The sequence below is a fragment of the Parus major genome, chromosome 8 (assembly GCF_001522545.3).
Source record: "Parus major isolate Abel chromosome 8, Parus_major1.1, whole genome shotgun sequence".
Taxonomy (NCBI): Eukaryota; Metazoa; Chordata; class Aves; order Passeriformes; family Paridae; genus Parus; species Parus major.
Window position 1 is genome coordinate 4,478,684 of NC_031777.1, and position 14,035 is coordinate 4,492,718.

Here is a 14,035-nt window from a genome sequence, read left to right on the forward strand (position 1 = left end):
AAAAAAAAAGAAAATAAAGTAAATAAACCCAGAAGATGGAGAAGAGTTTTAGTATTGAGAGCTCCACAGTGAACATATTGAACAGTGCAGTTAGACAGAGCATTCCAGCAGGAATTTGCAGGCACTAAGGTTTTTGTACAGATTTAAATTTGATCTTTATTCTGGCTGGCTTGTGTATGGGTTGGGAAACTTCAGCCCTCTGCCTGTCCTCCACCCTCTAATTGGCAGCTACTGCTTGCCAGCAGGTCAGAGAATGTCAAGCAAGGACTAAAAAATTCACAGAACATTTCCCTGCCTTTGAGCTCTCAGAAATAGGAGATAGCATGTATCAACAGCTTGTATGAACACAGAGGTCAGATTAGGAAGAGTATCTCAGACGAATAGAGACTCTGCATCAGAAGAAACCAGCTTTGAGAATAATAAAAGGCTGTGGAAGGTTTTCCATTTTCATATTATTTTTCCTAGGTAATTCTTGGCTATAATACCTTTCTCATGTTTTGTTATTATGGTTTATGATTCAATCTGCAATCATTCCCTTTGATCTATTAATTTAGTGTGAAAAATTATCCCTTGTGTGGAAATCTTTCACAGATAACTGGCACTGAGAGTTGTATCATTGCTGTATTCTGCACTTTACTGTTATTTTTACCTTGTAGACCTTCTCACGGAGCTTCAGCAGCATTTGCATGTCTGACAGCAAAACTGTAATTTAATCTCTTACAAGATAATGCATATAATGCCTCTACATGATGAAGCAGAGCTGGGTTTAAGAAAGGTTTCATTATTTATTCAGGAGACTTTCTGCACTATGGAGTGATCACTGTTTTCAGATCTTTAATGCCTGAAAGGTTGGAAGCTTCACCACAGTTCTACAGGCTTTGTAGCAGAATCCAGTGGGCAAAATAAAAAAGTGACTCTGATTTTTCATGGTGAGGTTCTGACCTTATGCAAGGAATAAATGCCACTGGCATCAAGGAAGTTTCCTCTCACTCATGTTGGTATTGCTGAGATCAGGGTTTCCACAAGTCAGCCTCAACTACCATCTTCCCAATTTATTAAACTGTTATTAATTATCTCTCCCTGGACAGCTCAATTTAACCCTTTAATTCTCAGGGATAGCGATTACATTTCACAGACTTTGGGTATTCTTCCTTTGAATTTTATTAAAAGTAATATGAAAAGATATAAGAAAAAGGCCCTTTTGTGTCATGGTTATAATAGTTCATAATTTCCCAACGTTTTTAATAATTCCACCAAATGGAGGATATGGGAGTCTCCCAAAAAATACATAAATTTGCAAAGAAATCTAATTTTATCTTCTCCAAGTGTATCTAGAGTATTGCAAATGAAAAATCATTCCATGTTTTTTCTTCAGCTTTTCATGAAATTCTTAATGTGTAAAATTAGGTGATGATAAAGCCTTGATGAAAATAAAGAAAATGGTTTGAAGAGGACCATTAAAATATTTTTCTGTCATGTTTTAGCCTACTTAAGTAGAGTTTGTTCTTACTTCAGTTCTCCATTTGAAACACAATATTCACAAGAATACTGAGCCAATGTCAGAAATAAATAGCCCATCTTCCTTCAGGCATAAAAGATAAAATGTGTTGGTCTGCTTTTCTTTGGTATTGGTTTACACTGGGGAAGATCTGTCCTTCCTTGATGCAAACATCCCAGACTGACAAGTCTGTAGTGTGTGTCCTGAGAGTTCTACCCTGACACCACTGTGCAATGGCTTAGAAATAATTGTGCATGCATTTGAGATAAATATTCTGATAAGCAAAAGGGCATAAAGAAAATATACAGTGGCATATCTGAATTTAATTCAGATATTTACAAGTGTAAATTCTTTAATTGAGGAAAAAACCCTTGTCAAGAGGTTTTTCACCTACCATACCGTGAAAGGAGCTGGACATGTACATATCTAGGAATGTCCTATCTCACATGGTCATGTGCACAGAAACAAATCAAAACCTGCAGGTGGTTGAGTTTCTTTCAATTCTGAGCAGAACAGTCCTTTCACTTCCACAGGGCTCCACAGTCCTGATAATAAGTGCTGCTTTCTTTTCATAGGTTTCCTTTTTTTCCTTCTGAACTTCCCTCCTTCCCTAGATTCTTGTGCTCACAGGAACTCTGGCTCTCTCTTTTTCTGTGTTTTTTTGATGGAAGAAATGCACTTGCCCTTATGATACATCATTCTTTGCCCTTGCCATTGGCTCATCTATGTAAGGACCAGAAAGGAATGAATAAAACCCCTTGGAAAAGATCCTATATTCTATATTTTAAATATTTTTTTCCCTACCCATAGTAGGATATGTATGTTTTAATGAACAAATGTTGGTATTTGATAGGTCTTTCTATTCCCATGAATCAGGATGATGTGAAGGATTTTCCAACTGGGCTCAGCAGTCAGTCTGGGTAATGCTGCCCTCAGAGCCTAATTCTAAGAGCAGTCTTCTGTACATTAAAATATCTCTTCTAGTTTAGTTCATGAAATAACAATATTGAGACTCACTGTGTTCTCAGACAGAACTTTCCATACAAGTGAAGCAGCCATATGAAATGAACTTTAACGCTTCAGTATTAAGTTGCTTTCCTTCTCTAACACAAATTCAGCGAAGAGAAATTCCCTTTAGCTTGAACAACTGATAGGGATTTAAAGATTAAATGATGGATCAGTTGTAGCTGCCTAGTCTGTAGGTAGGTTTGCAAAGAAGCAGGAAAACATGTTAAAAACCCCAGCTGCACTAAAACAAGAGTTTAGCAGAACTCTGAATTTAGAGTTGGCCGCGCCAATGAGACAGAAAGGGCAAATGTGTTACAATCATTTACCAGAGGGAATAAATGGGTGGGAAGTAATGAGAATATAACCTAAAAATAAATCCCTGCACTCATCTCTGTGAGCCAGGCAGACACCCATGTTATGGACACTAATGTGATTCTTTGTGAGAGCTTGGGATGACAACCCCAGGAGGGGGAGTTTGATGGCAAAATAAAATGGACATGAAAAATGTCCTGCTGCAGATGAGGTGCAGGGTGTTCCGAGCTGGAGTGCCACCGACAGCACAAATAACCCAGGAGTCTCTGGGCAGGAAATACAAGACCTGGAAACATCTTAAATTACTGAATTGTTAGAGATGTTGCTGAAAAGAGTATTGCAACTAAGTTTTAGAATTGCACAGAAATGGATAAACAAAGGTAAAATCTCTATGGAAAATCGTGTTCTTAATTAACCTGCCCTTATCATTTTGATTTTTAAGCTTCAATACTTTAAATGCCTTTCATGTTCTTTTTAGGACCTAATGTTAACCTGTCATATTTTTTCTTTGGCACCAGTTTGGGGTTTTAAATTTTTTTCTTTTTTGAAAATTAGTATTTACATGATCTAAAAACTGAACACATTAAAGGTATAATGTTCCCAAATGATCTAAAAACAACTTTTTATATTTATCAAGAGGATCTTTTTCCTCAAAAAGAAAAGGAACATTTTAACTTTTTTATCCTGATTTAGGAAGAACTATATTTTTTCTTCATATTTTCCCAACATTAAAAAAAAATAAAAAAAAAATCCATTCAACTGCTATATTGTTATGACTAATAATATCTGTGAGTCTGATAAATAGGCAAATCATTCTTTCTTCTAGAAACTAATGGGGGCACAGTGAAAAATCCCAGTGGCCTCAGCATTGCCTAAAGGAGCTGGTCCATGAATCAAATCCTGTGCCCAATACTCCTGGGAAGTCCTTGCATGGGATTTTGCAGTTGAGTTAAATGTAAGAAGACATTTATGAGCAGTATGAGCCCCCAAATTTCTTTTGTCCTTTAGAGAGTAATGGAATGATGTTTGGAAAAGGATGGAAAGTTGGGAATTGGGTTTTTCTTAAGTAGGCATCTTTGTTTTTGGTTTCTGCAGATGCCTTGAGATTTTTATGAACGTGAAATATTATTTTAATTTGTATCTGTGCTGTTCTCTCTGTTTCTAATTTTATCTTTTAAACCAAATATATAGGTTTCATTTACTGTTTGTTGCTCAGCTGTCTCTTTAGGCAATAAAAGCTGAGAAAAAATAATATTAGTGTTAATTTAAGTAAGATATGGGCAAGCAGAAGTAGCTAAATGGAGACTGAAACAAAATCTTCCATTTTTATTACATTTTTTGCTAACTCTATTATTTCTCTGTAAGAGAACTTCACTGTCATCTCTTCAAGATTAATTAAAAGAGATAACCTGTTCTGTTGGAGATAATGCCTGTCCTTATTCTCTGTATGAGGCTGATGCACCTTTGATTCCAGAAAATGCAGGAAATAAAGGCTCTGGCACTGCTGCCCTGACTGGTTTTCCAGCAGCCTCATTTCCTGCAAACTTCCCTGTTGCAATCCAGAAGGTTGCACAGGAATGTGGCATCTGACAGGATTTAAAATGTCCTTGAAAAGGGAAAATTGTGGCTGTGACGCCAGAGCTGTCAGTGCTGCCAGACTTATTCCAATATTCTTGTGGATTCTCCTGAAATTTACAGACAATATATTGCTGCCTGAGATAGCAGGGAATAGACTTGAGCAGAGAGGGGATTGTTCCCTATCAGACAGACCTGAAAAAAATCATAGCAGCCTTAAAAAATCGTAGCATTTTCAACAGATGTAACAGAGCAGAATCCAAATAGTGTGAGTTCATCTCCAGCTCCTGAAATATTCTGATTTCTGAGGTGTATAATGGTTTATGTAAGGAGAATACATTTCAATTTCCTTGTTATTTTAAGGTAAAAATCTGGTTCACAGTAAATTCCTGGGAGTGTAGAAACAAAGAAGTGCGAATGGAAGGATTAGTCTGATCTCTTGGGAAGCTTTAGTGCTGCATTCAGTAAAATTCAAAGTCGTCTCCTTGCCCAGAAACTTGAAAGAAGTCCCTATTTCCCTTCTAATGAAGTTAATGGAAATTTTGCAATTATCTCTTCTGCAGAAAAATCAAGTTTACTGTTCGTCTCCCATTTTACAGATGACATAAAAATAGGATGGGAGTGTTTCCAGGTCTCCTGAGTTAGGGGGCTCTTCAAATTAAAGTGTCAGTTCTATGCTGCTAGAAAATCTGTTGCAAATATGTCATGCCTTTGAGGTATTGTTTTAAATTCCTGGCAACTACAAAAATCATATTGAAAACATGAATCCAACCCCTGACATTGTGAAAGATTCTGGTTTGCCTGTACCTCCTTCAGAAATGTTCATCTAGCCCGTAGTATGTTAAGTATCAGTGCTTGGAATGCTCAGAAAATTTGATTTATTTGTAATTGCACACTCATTAGCGGGAGTTTTTTAACATGTTCAATGACAAAAATAGGGCAGTGGAGCAGCAGCTATTGTGTGGCAAAGGGAAGTACTGGAATAAAGGTGCTTTTGTGAAAAACTGTCAAGCCTGGGGGGAAAAGAAAGAAGAGTTGGCAGGAGACCCACATCGAAATAGAAAGTACATTTAGGGCCTATTTATTTGATCAACTCTTTATTTAAGGTGAAATGAGCAGAATGGGCAGGGACTACAGGGGGTGGGAGCATGGGCTGCAGGACAAGGCCTGAAGGTGAGGTTGGTAGGAGGAATCAGCACCTTCATGGCTGGAGGAGACCTCAGAGATGAGCAGACACAGCCATCAGCCCAGCACCACCATCCTGCTACTCAGGACAACAACAAAGCCTTCAGGTTTCTCCCTGTTCCACACTTTCCCCCCATCTTCTGTCAGCACAAGCACTCAGAACAGACCTGGCTCCCTTGCAGGTACGAGGAGTTTGCTCTAAATCCTCATTTGAATGTTTAAGGTATTAAAGAGGTTTATGTGAATGTGAGCGCAGCTGTCTGTTCTGCAGTGGCCAGCATTGCCTCATCCTCCTTTGTGCTGGCTCAGTTCTCCTCCTTAGAAGCCAAATCCATTTTTAAAGAGTCCTGCTGAAGAGGACAGTCCTTTATGCGAGGCACACACCACCTCTGCATGGGCACTTCGTTAGGAATATTAGCTATGTGCACTTAAAAGGACACACCAGGAGCAAAATCTCTGCAGAAATGTATTTCCCTTTTATTAGGAAAGCCTTCTATAGGCTTAATTATCATGGACAAAAAAAGCAGGCTGTTTCCCAGGGAAATACTACCCACTGATATCACAAGAATTCAGCCATGCTTAAGTGCTAGGAGGTATGTTCTCAGTGCACTTATAATCGGGTCATTATCACCATGGTTATGAGATTTAACTGACTGAAAACTGTAGGCATTTGTCTCATTAATGCCAAATGTTAGAGTTTATTTCTGGGAACTGAAAACTCTGTTGCTCAGGGACACCTGCTCTGTGATAATCTCTGAAAACAAGGCACTGGAGAACATCCTGCCTGCTGTGTGTCAGATGATTTCACAGGTGTTTTTTACTGGTTCTTAGGGGGTTTTTGGTTATTTAATAACTTTGTTCTGTGGTGCTTTGCTCTGTGAGTTAATGTTCTTTGTGGGCTGCAGGTTGTGCAAAACAAATGTGAGGTTCTGATGCTCTTTGCACGATGTCAGCCACTTCTGGACCATGCCACATCTCAACATAATTTGCATTTCATTACTTGTCCCTGTCCTTTTTTTGGTTCATCGTTTTTCATGCACTTTCTGACAAAACACAGTTTTCAGCTGTGATCTTTGGACTGAACAAAGTCACACTTCTCTGCTTGGGAGATAATTAAAGACGTGCCATTGCCTTTCCAATTTCATTCCTATTGTTGTCGAAACAAAAAAAATAAAATCATCAGTAACATTTGGCTCAAACGTATTATTGTATTAATATAATATTTATTAATACAAGTTTAATACAAGAATTAATGTATTTTTCATCCTTTCAAATTTTTTTTCTCCTTCTCTAATCTGCCTTTTTATCACCAAACTTACCCCAAAAGCTGGGAGGCTTCCAAGGTTGGATGGAGATTGGATCAGCTTGGTCTAGTGGAAGTGTCCCTGTGGCAGGGGTTGGATATTCTTTAGATATTCTTTAAACTCCCTTCCAACCCAAACCAGTCTGTAACTGTATAATTTAGGAAAATCAAATCCTTTCATTTGATCTCAATTTGATAGAAATTTGGGGCTTTCATTTATCAGTTGCTCACAATTTTTTCTGGTTTACAACCTTTGTGGAGTAGGATTTGTGTAGAGTATACAAAAGCATATGTAACTGCACAGCTTTGATCTCTGACTAGAATTGTTATCCGCCAAAAGTTGAAGGTTGGATGATTTTTATATTCTTTAGCATTTCTTTTTTACATACTGAGACTATTCATTTTGAATTTCTTCTTGCAATGTGTTTTCTATGCAGAAGATAAGAGTACCAGAGCAAGGCAGCTGACAGAGGGTATGAATGTACCTGGAAAAGTAAAAGAATGAATAATATAAATATATAGATTGGAATTGAAAATTAACATTTAGAAAGTGGCCTTATTTACTGATGTATTTATAGAGCATTGTCTATCATTATTATTATTATTTTTAATTAACCCACTGCAATGACTGTCTATAAATCATATCAAAACTGCCCTATATAATTTTCTTCTGAATCAAGGTATTTATAGATCCTATCACTCAAAACAGTGGCAGTCTCTACTTATGTCTGGCATAATTCAGATAAGAGTGGAGAAATATTAAAGGGGCACAATAACTACAAAGCTACTTACCACCCTTCCTTTTTTTGTGATTTCAAGGGGCATAAAAGAGTAATAAAAATGGATAGGAACTGTAATATTTGCTTTGTAATTTATACATTCCATATAACTTTATGAAGCTGTATTGCCTTATAGAGAAATGCTTGAAAATCATAATAATAATATGCAAATGAAAACTAAAATAAATGGATCATTAAATAAATAATTGCATAGACAAATGCTGAGAGTAATATGTCAGAGTAAGGCTAAAATTAATTATAACATTTATGTGTCTATTTTTTTGTCTCCTGGCTATTTCTCTTATTTAATCTAGGTGACACTCTTTGTTATTGTATAAAGAGATTAAGATTCTATATATGGACTGGGGGTACTTCTAAAAAATCATATTTTAGAATGGAATTTTAGACTAGTTGTTGGCAGAGAACTGAAGCATCACAGGTAAATCACAATTGTCATTCCAGCCACATCCAATCCAAATCTTATCCCCCTGCAAGAGTCTTTGTGCTGTCTCAAGATGATTAAGCAAAAACCATGGCAAATCAGCTCCTATCATAAATATTAAAGGTTTCCAAATTTGTGCAGAGAGGACACAGCCTGGCTTGGTCCCATTTCCTCATGCATCTCGAGCTCTGCTCACAGGTTTGGTGGAGGCCAGTTCTGTGTCCTCCCCATGGGCTGTCCCCCCACAGGAACTCTACCTCAAATTAATGGAAAGGTGCCAGGAGCTTGGAATGACAGGAAATCTCATAAATTCTTTGCAAAAGGACAAGGGGAATGTGAGATCTCAGTGGTTCAAGAACATCATGAGCCAGCTGCAGCCACCCACAGATGTGGGCAACCCCCAGCAACATGAAGAATCAGGGTTTATATCAGCAAACCTTCACATTCCCATCAAATCAGACTGCTCAAACACCTTCTCCCTTCTGCTCTTTACAGCTCACATCGGCTGTCTGCTTGCATGGCTGTCACTTGCTCAGTGCATGTCTGTATTTTGGAAATCTGCACCCTGACCCTGTAATTTAGGCTTATTCTCCAGGAGATCTGGAGCTGAATATGATACCTGAAGTAATAGAAAATAGAAAATAGAAGCAGTTGCATTCAAAACGGAGGCAGATACCAAACAAGTGTAAACCTGGCCACAGTTTGTGAAACAGTCAAAGGAAGAGAAGTAGAAAGTACCAGCAGAGTGGCTGAAAAATACAGGTGCATGACAAAGGGATAGGTTGTACTTCTCATTTTAAAAAGAAATTGGCCTTTTCAATTACTTTGTTGACACTTAAGAATTATATATAATATTCCAGGAAGCATATAAATCGCTAACATTTTTTTTCTCTTTTATTTAAATATGTTTACTCAAGTTGTGCCAGGGATAGACATTTGGGGTGGATATAAGGAAAAAATTAATTCACAGAATGGATGGACAATCGTTGGTACAAGTTGCCCAGGACAGTGGTGGAAGCACTGTTCCCATGGTTTTTGAACACTGTTTTGAAGTGCTCAAAAACCATGATGTGGTGCTTAGGACATGGGTTAGTGGTGTATCTGGAAGTGCTGGGTTAATGTTTGAACTTGAAGATCTGAAAGGGCTTTTCTGACCTTGATGATTCCATGGTATAAACAACCTCTCTATCCCAAATACAAACCTTCACTGTTAAGCCAGAGCTCTGTTTGTGGAGGTTCTGTTTTGATAAATGTAGCTGTATTTTGGTTCCGTGGCCATGGATTTGGTGATTACAACAGACAGAATACCCAGAATTTTGAGTCTAAACTAATCTTAGGCCCTTCCCTTATGAAAAAAAAATCCCACCACTACCATCATTATAAATACTGCTCATAAAGTGTTTTTAATTCCAAATCCTGATCATCACTAGAAAAGTCAAAAATCACTGGAAAAGTCAAAGCTTTTTCCATGACTTCAAGCAGGACTTGTAATGTGCACAATTTTCAAGAGGGAAAATCACAGTCCTCATCTTTATAAACCATATTTAACAAACTAATTGTAATTCCCACAGCTATGAAAAATGAATTGTCTTTAGAGTGTTGGTGTGGCATTACACCATTCTAGCATTATATTACTGTAGTATTTGTGTAGTTTGGTAATGGTGTAGTGTTTGTAAGGATTCTCTGTGACAGAAATAGCACTTCCTGCTGTTAAAACATTTACACTCATCCTTTTGGCAATTAAATTATTATTTCACCATAATTAAGCCCAAAATGTATTTCTGGCTGAAATAGAGGGAAACTTTGTGAAACAATCTCCTGAACTGCTCAGTGTGCTTTGGATAATCCAGTAAATGCTTCTCCCTTCCCTTCCACCAGGTGACAGAGACACGGACGGGTCCTCTCGGCTGCAGTAACTATGACAACCTAGATTCTGTCAGCTCTGTCCTGGTTCAGAGTCCTGAAAATAAGATTCAGTTGCAAGGTATGTAGGTGCAATTTCATTAATTTGTTTTGGAACGGGGTGACATTTATCACGCTATTTGTTTTTTCTTTCTTCCACCTCATAAAAGGTCATTTTCCTAATTTTTTGTGTGTGTGTGTGCAATAAGTGTGTTCCAGCCAAAGTGAGGGAAATGTCAGTACCTCGTGTTGCCTTTCAAATAGAAACAATTTCTGCACCCATCAGAAAATAATTTGAATAGCCCTGTTAACATTTTGCTTCCCTATTTAGCATCCACTGGCACACCTCTTAAACAGCCTGAATTCCCAGAGATTCCGCCAAGCTGGGAGTGACATTTAATGTGCTCAGCCTGCTCTGCACATACTGAGCAGCAGCTTACACCTCATGCAGTTGCTCCAACAAAGTTAATGGAGTCACCAGAGGAGCAGGATATACACTTTCAAATCATTTAAAACAGGAGGAGTCAAAGGGGTCCTCCTGTCAGGAATTAAAAAAAAAAAACAAACAAACTTGGAAAGTTAAAATCTCACTCATTAGGAAAATTGTAGCAATTGTGTATGAATAAAAGTGAAAAATAGAAAGAAGCAGAAAGAGGAAGCAAATGGAAGAAGAGAGTCATCATTTCTAAATAATATTTTTTTTCAAAACTCCAGCTGAAGCATTTCCCATCTTGCATATTAGGGCATAAAATTGTTTCAAAAGTCCCCCTTTATGTGAGGGGCTGTTAATAATTTTTACTTCATAAGTTATATATATTATATTTCATTATAATTTCTATTTTCGTTTCCAAAAATAAAGCATGAGCAAATTATGACTTTGAAAAAACCCACTAAATTCTCTTTGATGTGTGTATACCTCTGACTCTATGCCACGATAGAACAATACAATTCTTAATTTGCAGTTGAAGGTAGATACACAATTATTTCCAAGTTTTAAGTTTCTCTATATGAGTTTGTAAATCACTCAGACAAAAAGTGTGAGGTGGCTGGTGATATTAAGAACATCATGGAATGATGATCCCTGTGGTCCCTTCAGTCTCAAGGTAGTCCATGATCCTATGATTCTTCCTTAAAATATCTATATGTGTTTTTACCCCTTTCCTTTCTCCCCAAAATCAGTGAAATCCATAAAAACACAAAATTAATTCCCAGAGAGATTTTTATTTTTTTTTATGTAAAACTTGTCATTTCCACTCAGATGCCATGAATAGTTCCAAAAAATACAATTTTTGATAATTTCCAGAATATATGATGTTTGTCAGTTAAAATTTGGGAAATAATCTTTGCATTCTCTTTGCAGACTGTGGTTTGTTGTCATGTGGAGAAATGTATTATCAGAACTCTGTAAACTCTTTAATAAAACAATCAAACTGGGCTTTTTTTCCCTTTTGCAGCCTCATGGTTTTTCACAAGCACAAAACTACATTACAATATTTACTCAGGGAGAAGCAGTTTTACAAATTTTGACACAGGACAGAAGAAAGCACAGTCAGACCAGGCTTCAGCAGTTGTGATATGAGTTTTGACTTGGAAGGGTTCTGAAATTACTGTTACAGCTATAGTCTTGTATTTACCTAAAAATAAGGGATAAATCTCTGTGAAATTGCCCAAGTACCTATGGAGAAGAGACTTAAATCACCAAATACCCAATTCATATGATGAGGAATTACTTGGAACACATGTAACATGTTTTTTGAAGCCCCACAGGAGTTGGACTTTTCACCCTTTCTGTTCTAAAACTTTAGTAGTAAATGAGTTTTCTTTCTCGAGGTTTTGTAGCCGTACCCTTCACATGCAATTGACTGTCCCAGAGCAATTTGCTACCAATGCTAGAAAAATAAACAAATAAATAAACAAATTTTATTTTTCAAAGATTTCTTCCAACCCAATTGCCCCCTTCCTTCTTAGTTTGTCCCTACAGAATCACAAGAGATAATGAGTTATTTAGACGAGCTACATCTTCTTGTGCCAGAGGAAACATGGAAAACGAGCCCAATTTTGGATGGAAATGTTTGCACCTCTTTTCCTGATTATGCTGTCTCTTTACTCTGCCTCTCAGGGCTGCTTTCCCTTCATCAGCATTTTCAGAATCTGCATTATTGCTGGCACCAAGATTATAAATTCAGCTGTGTGATTTCCTGCTGCAAGGCTCTGGCTGCTGTTCACTCGGCAGCTCTTCCCAAGGAGAAGCTGATGTTACACAATCCCCCTAGAAAGATTAAAACAGTAAATGCTCTGTCTGAGGAATACAGGTTACTCATTAGTGGATGGATGTTCCTTGCTGAGAGGGAAATGTGAAGAATATGTCTTAAAATAATTATTAAGAAAGGAAATACACGACATAGTACAAATGCTGGGCAGATGTGCAAGCTGTCCTAAAAACTCTCTATATTTTTGTTTTTTGTAATTGTTTCTTTGTTTGCTAGGTAAGTTGGGGAAGCTTCTTGGCTCCAGAGCTTCCTTTGTGTTTAATACCATAATATTTCCTCCATTTCCTTCAGGTCTTCAGGTCATTCTTCCTGAGTACCTGCAGGAGCACTTTGTGCAGGCAGCTCTGAGCTATATCGCCTGCAATTCAGAGGGGGAGTTCATCTGCAAGGACAATGACTGCTGGTGTCAGTGTGGCCCCAAATTCCCCGAGTGCAACTGTCCCTACATGGACATTCAAGCCATGGAAGAGAACCTGATCCGTATAAGTGAGACCTGGAATGCATACAACAGTGAATTTGAAGAATCTGGTGAGATTTTTTAGTTTTGGGGTTTTTTTTCCCCTCTTTGGCTGTATCTCATAGAATGGTTTAGGTTTCAGCTGGCCCAATCCATGTTGTCTTTACAACTCATTTGTGCCACATCAGTTTTTTCCTTAATGCATCAAGTTTTGTTTCATACATCATTTCACCTCTCCTGATCATCTGAACTTCCTGTCCCACAGAGAATGGGAACTACAGGTAAAATCAGCTTCTGAACAACTGTTTTTACAACTTGCTTGTTCAGTGCTATCAGAAACAGCTGTTTAGCCAGATGGTGGGAAAAGTAAGGAGAGCTCAGCAGACCTGGGAAAAATTGTTGAGAAAAAAAAAAAAAAAGAATTGAGGGAAATGAGGTAAAGTCAGAAAAAAATACAAAAATCACAGGTTCTAATGAGTTGTGTTGGAGAAAGAGAACAAATCAGTAGAAGAGAAAAGGAGGAAGACCATACACTGGTCAAGGGAAGAGTAGAATAAATATCAGTGGAAGAGTGTGAATGAACAGCATTTTATACACATTCATTTTTATATTTCTTGTTTTATTGTTAAAGACTGAGTCCTCAGCTCAAGAGAACTGATAATTTCAAGAGACCCTGTATCAGTTAAAATTTCATTTGTTGAATCTTTTAACCTGATGCTGTTTTTTATCTGAGTCTGTTTGGAAGATCTGAGGCCATTTTCCCATTCCCATTCTCACTTTTTGCAGGAGGATATCAGAACTTACCATATTCCCTCCTTGGAGGATCACAGACATCTCTGACTGTAAAAGTGTGAATTCATGTGTTTGTTTTGTGTACATTTGGGTGTATTTTCCCAATGACTATTTGGACACCTTTAATTATTTGTGGAGCCACGCTATCATTTACTGCTTTGCAAACTAGGGTGAATATATTGACTATTCAGGGCACATATTTTGCCATATTTTGTCCTGTCTGAATGGGCTGTGACACTGTTTGGTGCCTGAAGAATTGTCCTTTGTAGGAACCTACTTAACAGCAATTTTAGTCAAGGTGGAAAAACAAACACATCTGGGTGTGTGGAGGATTCTTACAGCAAACTGTGCAATGGACATCAAGTTAATTATGAGTTTGAATCATTGTCAGCTACATTTCTAGTTCTGTGCTCAGGTGTGTGACATGAATGTCAGGGAAAAATTGGTAAGAGTTAAATTCTGGGCTTTTAAAGGACACTTTAGCTCTGCTGGGTGAATCATTAAAATGCCAA

General features: G+C 37.6%; 1 protein-coding gene across 3 annotated transcripts in view; it reads left to right on the plus strand.

Annotated features, from left to right (window-relative positions):
* Window positions 1-14,035, plus strand: part of BRINP3 (BMP/retinoic acid inducible neural specific 3) — a 195,802-nt gene that overhangs the window by 124,185 nt on the left and 57,582 nt on the right. For all 3 annotated transcript variants that reach the window (XM_015636227.2, XM_015636229.3, XM_015636228.3), the window contains 2 exons: window positions 9,981-10,086; window positions 12,566-12,802. In XM_015636227.2, the coding sequence (XP_015491713.1) occupies window positions 9,981-10,086; window positions 12,566-12,802 (343 nt within the window). The remainder of the gene's footprint in view (window positions 1-9,980; window positions 10,087-12,565; window positions 12,803-14,035) is intronic.